The 8,896-nt window shown below is 41.9% G+C and overlaps 1 protein-coding gene across 1 annotated transcript in view; it reads right to left on the reverse strand.

Moving 5' to 3' along the window:
• The window catches only part of LOC139393964 (copine-2-like), a 42,354-nt gene extending 33,901 nt beyond the window's left edge, over positions 1 to 8,453 (reverse strand). The window contains exons 1-10 of the mRNA XM_071142115.1: positions 8,331 to 8,453; positions 5,101 to 5,303; positions 3,148 to 3,327; positions 2,939 to 3,013; positions 2,666 to 2,737; positions 2,245 to 2,328; positions 1,963 to 2,052; positions 1,720 to 1,818; positions 1,143 to 1,229; positions 573 to 632 (exon numbers count right to left, since the gene is read on the reverse strand). Coding sequence (XP_070998216.1) covers positions 573 to 632; positions 1,143 to 1,229; positions 1,720 to 1,818; positions 1,963 to 2,052; positions 2,245 to 2,328; positions 2,666 to 2,737; positions 2,939 to 3,013; positions 3,148 to 3,327; positions 5,101 to 5,274 — 921 coding nt within the window. The 5' untranslated portion in view covers positions 5,275 to 5,303; positions 8,331 to 8,453. The remainder of the gene's footprint in view (positions 1 to 572; positions 633 to 1,142; positions 1,230 to 1,719; positions 1,819 to 1,962; positions 2,053 to 2,244; positions 2,329 to 2,665; positions 2,738 to 2,938; positions 3,014 to 3,147; positions 3,328 to 5,100; positions 5,304 to 8,330) is intronic.
• Positions 8,454 to 8,896: the final 443 nt, after the last annotated feature.

Consider the following 8,896-nt stretch of genomic DNA (forward strand, 5'->3'; position numbering starts at 1 on the left):
GATTTTGCTTGTAAGCAGGAATCAGGAGGATAGATTTTCCAAATGGAAGGTGAGGGAGAGCTTTGTATGCATCTCTGTTTGTGGAGTAAAGGTGATCTAGAGTTTTTAGCCTCTAGTTGCACAGGTGACATGCTGGTAGAAATTAGATAAAACGGATTTCAGTTTTCCTGCATTAAATAACCGGCCACTAGGAGAGTGAGAGTACAGGGTCAGAGTTTACAGGTAGAGAGTGGGAGTAAAGGGTCAGAGTTTACAGGTAGCGAGTGGGAGTAAAGGGTCAGAGTCTACAGGTAGAAAGTGGGAGTACAGGGTCACAGTTTACAGGTAGAGCATTAGAGTACAGGGTCAGAGTTTACAGGTAGAAAGTGAGAGTACAGGGTCAGAGTTTACAGGTAGAGAGTGGGAGTACAGGGTCAGAGTTTATAGGTAGAGTGTTAGAGTACAGGGTCAGAGTTTACAGGTAGAAAGTGGGAGTACAGGGTCAGAGTTTACAGGTAGAGAGTGGGAGTACAGGGTCAGAGTTTACAGGTAGAACGTGGGAGACACATTGAGGTAAGTGATGACATACTCACAGTGAACATGATTTGGCATCCACCTAAAATATAGTCCAGGAAGGTATAGTCCCTTTCAACCTGAGGAGACAGTATTCAAAGATTATTCTAACTCTGCTCATACCATTCCATCCATACTGTAGCAAGTTCAAATGATTTTTCCTATAGATAAATAATTGGAGAAGGCACGGAAGTGGCACTTTGATAGGATTGAGTAGTCTCCATACTCAGTAATTGGCTGCCTGAACAAAGGTGATTACTGCAAGCAGCCCCTGGTTGACTGTGTGAGACTGACAGGTGTTTTGTGCTGATATTAATAAATACATTTAATAGCGATTTGAGCCATTACTCTAATCCCTGTCTGCAGCAAAACCAAAATTACAGGCATTTTGTTTGTAATAAAAAAAATATTATGAAGGAAAGTCATTAGCTGTGTGCATAAGGCTTTAATGTGTATTCATAATTGAATTAAAAGGCAGTCTCCTTTTAGACTTAATATGCATTTTGCAGTTGCCATAGTGGGTTGACAAATTAGTCATTAAGAGGGATAGTGTACACTATATCTATTAGACTCTATGTGTTTTGGTTCACCTTGCATGACTTCAGAATGATGATTCCAGAGTTTCTGTAGCTCTTTTTCTTCTTCTGTTTCTTGGGATTAATGCATTCAAATTCGATCTGGAGCAGAAGAACACAGAGTAAGAAATGACCACTGGGACCCCTCTGCACATCCACACAATGTACACTCTTTCTCACATCGGCTGTATTTGCATTTCTGCCATTAGCTAATGACACAAGGTTTTCAACAGGAAGTCAGGAGTGAAAAACGTAAGTCAAATACAGAGCTGTTCCTATACTTCTCTCTCCAGGTGTGGTCGGGCTGTAAAATAAAGCATAACCCAACATGTATTAACGAGGTTCAAAACAAGGCGTAAATAAGCTCTTGTGAATATCCAAATGAACAGGTGTCTTCCATTCAGAAATGGTGACCTGTGTTAACTGCTGTGTTAACTGCAGTGTCTTAAGTGAGTCATCCACTCACAGTGTGGAGAACACTGAGAGTTGAGACAATGTAAAAATGGTGTTTGATCCACATCACAGCATGACTAAAGCATGCAGAACAAACCCCCATAGATAAACTGGAGTAGCTTTCAAATCCATCCCTCACCTCCAGTGAATTTTGGGCTTCACTCATCTTGTTGACAGTGGTCTGAAACTCTCCAATGAAGTCATGGCCTCCATCGTTGTCGTAATCATAGCACAGTACCTAAAATACGAGACAACATACAGTAATACCACAATAAATAACTTCTTAAAATGTATTTGGCTATCTACATACTGTATCTAAAGGGGATTCCATTTTCATACCATCGCCCTCAGATGAATGCACATGTTGATAAACCTTACTCACCTTGATGCTCCTGTCCACGTCCCCGTTACAGAGGGAGATGAGTGGTACTGTGAAGGGCTTCCACACCGGGTCCAGAGTGTTCTTTATCACCTGCAGCACAAAAACAGGTACAGTGAGAACACTTCTTCCATGTTACTTGGAATACAGAACTCAGAAGCAAATCCAACCTATCCAGTTACTGTTGTCAGCAGGTGGTATGACACCTTGTTAGGTGATATAACACACTCAGTTCTGCAGTATTGACATTTAAATAGTTTAAACAGCCACCCCCGACCAACTCACCTCTGTCCTGTGGACTAACATCCATTTCCCATCATCTCCTTGCTTATGGAACTCTAGGTAGGGGTCTGATTTACCAAAGAAATCCTACAAAGCAAAACAATCTGTTTTGACTATGGCCCACAAAGCTGCCAGCATACCACTATAAAAATACAAATACAATTGTGTGAACTAACTCTTGCACTTGACTGTTTTTCCCTCTTACTATCTCTGACTTTGCAACTTTGAGGGAAAATGTACATACTATGATTGTGATATGTGGTTGCTAGCTTAAGATGAATGCACTAATTAAAGTAGCTCTGGATAAGAGCATCTGCTAAATGACTCAAATGTAAAATATAAATGGACAAAATATTATTGTTGTTCCAAATATTAAGTAAGAACCTTTTAACAGAGATGATAATATAGTAGCAGTAACTCTTACCTTCTTGTCAAGCTTTCTCCCACACAATGTCAATGTGATTATTCTATTGTCTGACAGTTCCAGCGCAGTTATCTGCATACAAGACAAACTGTTACTGTGTGTGTGTGTGTGTGTGTGTGTGTGTGTGTGTGTGTGTGTGTGTGTGTGTGTGTGTGTGTGTGTGTGTGTGTGTGTGTGTGTGTGTGTGTGTGTGTGTGTGTGTGTGTGTGTGGACATGTTTATGGTTATTGGATTTCTTTGTGGGAATGAGGTATATAAGCATGATGTTCTCACTGTGATGGTTCCCTTCCCAGCTGGCTTGCTATTGGCCAAGGTTAGTGGTCGGTGAAGTTTCTTATTGGACACAATCTAAAGGTCACAGACCAGAGAGAGAAGTGAGTGAGGGGTGAAATGCCCAACTGCAGATAAACATAAGCAAGTGATAAACAGATGCAGAAAGGGGTCACAGACAGACTCCAAGAACAGTGTGACATGTAGCATACCACCCCCAGTGTACAGATGTACTCTCCCAGGAAGTCATGCTCATACAGCTGGCTGCTGCACTTGTCCTCATCAAACAGGGCAAACTTGAGCTTCTGGACCTCCTCAAAATGGTAGTCCACCTTAAACTTCACCCCAAACACTGGATTCAGGTTATTCACTGCAGTCTCTGTTCGGCCAATCTGAAAATAATACACAGGAATATGTTTTTCTCAAACAAGTACTGTACTCACACACAACCACCGCGCACACACAGCGGAGGTGGAGGGTGGACATGTGGGGGTGTTGAAGGTTGATAAGGTCTTGTTCATGTGAAAGATAAAACCAGGTGGTGGTGACTAACACAGTGTATGTCTGACTCAGACTGATAGAAGATGTACACATACTCATCACCCCCTCTTGTTCTCCCATCGCTGAGCCTAGAGCGGAGCAGACTGTATATGTTTCTTCTCTGCTTTATCTGTTTGACTGGAACCCCGAGTCTCTGTGTCTCCCCCCGCACCTTCTGATTGTTACCCCCTCCCCTTTCTGTGTTATCACACGTCCCTCTTTACCCCCACAGAACAGATGGCCACTCCACCCAGAGTGAACCCCTCTCTCACGCCTAGACGGACAAGGAGAAAAACCCTTCCCTTCTCAATGCCTGCTCTGACGTATGTTTTCTGGCTGTGTGTGTATTGTTTTGTGTTTCATATGCTGTAGCTTTCATCATGATCCAAAGAGAAACCATTGTGAGGATTACTATTTTACACCTCTGGGATAACACACACGTATTTTTATACATAGGCTACCCGTTTTCAAAACCCACTGTGTATATTCCATGTCCCTTCCCTGTTTGACTGTTAGTTCCATTCCACATTTCTCTTTCCACACATTAAGAACATCATGATTCCTTTGTTTCCATCCACGTTTCCATGGTTACTGCAGCAACCGTTATGCTGGTTTCATGTTGGAGCCTGCCCTGTTGACCGACAGCTCAGGCCTGCAGGAACACACTCAGCCTGCCTCAACAGAACACTACCCAGGCAGGCAGGCAGGCAGGCATGTTTTTCCCTGGCACTGAGAGGGTACCCAGAGCGCGCGCGCGCGCACGCGCGCACACACGCACACACACACACACACACACACACACACACACACACACACACACACACACACACACACACACACACACACACACACACACACACACACACACACACAGTCATGAGCCCTGCCTAGTTCTACAATTTCTCTTCTTATAATGTGATTTTAAACCTAACCCTAACCACACTGCTAACCCTAACCTTATAGTAAGGCCAGAAAGCTTATTTTTTCATGCATTTTTTACAATATAGCCAATATGACTTTGTAACTGTGTTAGGCAACATGGCTTCAAAGACAGCTGTGGATTAATGTTTCTCCATAGTATATTGATAGGTGCAGAAAGGTGGATGGCAGGGTAGCCTAGTGGTTAGAGTATTGGGCTAGTAACTGAAAGGTTGCAAGTTCAAATCCCCAAGCTGGCAAGGTACAAATCTGTGATTCTGCCCCTGAACAAGGCAGTGTTCCTAGAATTTGTTCTTAACTGACTTGCCTAGTTAAATAAAGGTTAAAAAGAAAAAAACACAATTTCCCTGGTTTATACAGAACACTCAGTGTTATTGCAAACTTGACTAGTAAGTGATAAAACATTGAGAGCATTCAACAGTGAGAGGAAATTTCTTTGTAATGTTTATTTCACCCTCTCAAGTAGTTTGCTTTTCATTTTTAACTCTCTCTTTTAGCATTTCTCAGTATCATCTTTGTTCCAACTTTCATCATAACCACACATTCTTCATATTTTTTTAACCTTTATACTACCCTCCAGTCAGTCACCCATTCCTTCTACTTTTCCAGCAACCATTTCCCTCATCTCGCCATGAATCATCATTCATCCACCCATGTCCACCCATGTCCACCCCTCCCCTCATCACCTCAACCCAGCTGCTGTCCACCTCATTGAATAGCACACAGAAGGGGTCTGACTTGGAGGTCACATCTCTGTCCAGCAGGTTGCCGCAGCACACAGACAGCTCCACCCTGGTGATGCAGTGCTGGGGACTCACGGTTGGCCCAGAGTCGGGCCCCGTGCCTAGCGTGTAGGCCATGCCGGCAGGATTGTCAGCCCTCCCACAGCCTGGGAACATACACAGCAAAGAGAAACAGCACTATGAATGACATTACTGTAGCACTGAGCGTTCTGTAGACTCATAGATTCAAAATAAGGTAGAGAGACTGACAAAAACATGGGGATCCTTAATGCAGGGTGGTTAATGACAGAACATTTGAGACCTACAGAGACCTCATATTCCATATTCAATAGAACATAAAAATGTAATTTTATCCATGTGCAGTATCCAGAGAGTTGCCTAAATCAATTCAGCTGCAAGAAAAACAAAGGTCAGGGCCACGCACAGAATAATTTATCTAGTACAGTGGTCCATCATGTGTCATATGAGAGAATAACTAATGAGATCTGTACTCTGTCAAACATTCATGCACAGGTAAAGTAATTTGTAAGGACATGATGAGTATGGTGAGAGCTCTTGTTGCTAAGATACTGATGTGCCATTGTGGAAGACCCTCCTTCCACTGCTAGTGGAACCAGGAAATTGGTTATATTCCCTAGAGACCACAGATGTGCAACTGCATATGTTATAGCATCATTTACTAACTTAAGTAATTCAATATAAGGTTATAATAAAACTACTGTAAATACAACTAAAACCAAAATGATTATTTACCTACATTGTCATTTTCTGATATGGTTAATGGACTTTTTTATATAAACACTATAGATGAGGCTCTCTATGAAGCTCTTACCATATGAAGGTCTTCCGTTACCAATAATTAGCTTCAACCAAAGCAAATGGAAAAAGTGTACAAAGGGAGCATACAGACGTGTTCCGTCACATAAACACACACATCACACACTGCCAACCAAATCATAATCAATCTTCATGGATGTACGTATGCGCAAGCAAGTGCGCAAAAGTAAAGTATCATATTCTCATTCGCTTGTATAATGTAAACGGTTAAATGTATCCGTAAAAATATTATACTGAAGACATCAGCATAGTATTGCTCACATACCTAAAGTAAAAAGGGGGATAACTCACCCCATATCCCTAAACAGCCCCTCAGGTTCAGTCCATCCAACATTACAGTCACTGGAGTGACTAAAACACTCTTCACACCTAAGGCAAAGCTTTGGCCATATATACCCTGACCATAAGGGCCATTTTTAGCATAATAGCCACATTCTATTTGTTCACTTCTGATGGCTGATGATGTCATGGAAAACTTGTATTGTTACCAAATCAACAGCATAATCATCCTTATCCTTATACAAACAGAGAGATTGACAATCCAAACACACACAGACACACACACACACACACACACACACACACACACACACACACACACACACACACACACACACACACACACACACACACACACACACACACACACACACACACACACACACCAACAACCCCTTATCGCTCAAACTGGAAACTGTGCCTCACTCACCTTAATAGCACAGTAAACACAACGTACATGGTCATTTACTCTAACACTCTAATTACCTGTCTGCCCTGGTGTATGCTGACAAGTGGCAGAAATTGAGCATTTTCTTTCCCAGGGTACAATAAGCATATTTGTGGGGAATAGGGGAATGGGGCAATACTATGCAGTGTTTTCCCTGGGATTTTATCAGTAGTGGTGGTAACGGTAACGGGTTGGGGGGGGGGGGGCTGCATTGCTACTAGCATTAGTACAATGACATGCTAGCTGTTCCCATAGACTTCCAGTTATTGAGCCAAAGCGCGTCTCGCTTTTAAATGGATGCTGGGGAAACATGTAGGGGAAAAATATAGGGGAAACATCGCTATGGGATATAAGTAAGTGGCTACAGAGGAGAGGCAGACACTGCAATTTTAAGGAAGCCTAGAACTGTCAGTGATTGGAATGTCAAAAGACAATGCCACATACTGTTTGTGTATTGAAGTTCAAATAGGAACTTTGATACTTTACCCTCTTAGTTAGAATTATTTTAATGTCCGTCGCTGAATACGCAATTATATAATCACATACCGAAAACTGAGTTGAATACAGTAGGCAACCTTAAAGACTGGCGATCTGTGAGTTACAGACCCAAGTCACCACCCTCAGTGTCATGTTGTCTTCCTGTCTGTGTGGCAGAGGAAGTGGCCTCCCCACAGGTAAATACAGGGCTGGTTGTCTGCAAACCTAAAGTCCCCCCCCCCAGATGCCCCTTGGGCAACCTTTTCTCAGACCATTCATTCAGATGGTAAAAATATTCAATTGGCTCTTGTGCCAGTAATAATGCTACATGTGCAAATGGTCCAGGCTAAATCAACACATAAACTGTGATAAATATACATAGATTGCTATTTATCAAGATTATTATCTATCAAGACCATTTTCAACCCATGATGTAAATTGAATTCCCATCTTCACTAATCTCAGTGCTTAAGGACCAGGCTGACTGCATCATCTCTGCTCTACTGTGAGAGCGCAAATGTCACTGGAGAATACTTATGAGGGTGGGTGAGAAGGGAACAGAGTTTCTCCACCTTTGATGGTGGTGTACAATAGAAATGGTATAGATTTCAGAATATATTTTAACAACCAAAAAATCCAGAGAGAGATGGAGCAATGCAGAGAGCAAGAGACCAATAGAGATAAGCTACGTCCCCATTTTAATAGACAGACAGGAGTGAACCAGAGAAGTAAAGACATGGGTCTCTGAGAAGACTGTGACATTTCTGCTTTAGAGCTAGTGACAACTGTCTCTGTTTACTCTTGTGCTTGACAGCTTGAGCTTTGTGAGGGTTTTCTGTAGATCTGTATGTGACACAAACATTATGTTCACAATAACCTCTGACATATCCTGTGTGCAGCCCTAAATATTCACATCAGTTTACAGTTTCAGAAGTAGTACATTGAGAATGACAATATATCAATATCCCAAATTCACTGGTAATATTTGAATTTGCAGCACACCTTTGAACACCTTGCATTTTAATTTCAGAGTCATGAATTTACTTAATGTACATATTTCCAGACATAATATGCATACCGTTAATAGCATTTGACAAAAATACACTGCCCAAGAGCCCCAATATTCACTTACCTTAGTAAACGTGATTTAAGTACTACTCTACCCACTTCTCTTCTCTGAAGATTCCTTATTTCTTGATAGCTCAAACACTTTTCTCCCTATGCACAAATTGAAGTAATTTGCATGATGTCAAAAAATATCATTAGGGGAAAACAAATTGTTGTAGTTCGCCACGGGGGCAGGTCATTCTGCGCTGTGACAGTCTCTAGCCGAGTGGTGTAGAGGAGCGATACTAGTAGTCGCGCATTGCTCGGAACTCCGCCCGAATCACACGCGCTCTATTCTGCGATAATTGCCTTCAGCAAAATGAAAATATAAATGCTCTGGTTTGGTAATACATAGACTAAGCTACATATTTTCTTAACATATAGGCTTTTTGTGTAATAAGGTATCACTCAAATAGGGACAAATTCTGTACATTTCAGTGCCAATATGTTTGACACAGAAGTACAGTATATTACATCACATGACATAGTTGAAGGTCACTCAACTTTTTGTTGGGGTGGTGGGAGAATATACCCCAGTGCTTGATTGAATCTGGTGCACTGCTGTCTCATTTGCCAAAACACTCTGTCAGT

Source organism: Oncorhynchus clarkii, chromosome 1 (genome assembly GCF_045791955.1).
Source record: "Oncorhynchus clarkii lewisi isolate Uvic-CL-2024 chromosome 1, UVic_Ocla_1.0, whole genome shotgun sequence".
Classification (NCBI taxonomy): Eukaryota; Metazoa; Chordata; class Actinopteri; order Salmoniformes; family Salmonidae; genus Oncorhynchus; species Oncorhynchus clarkii.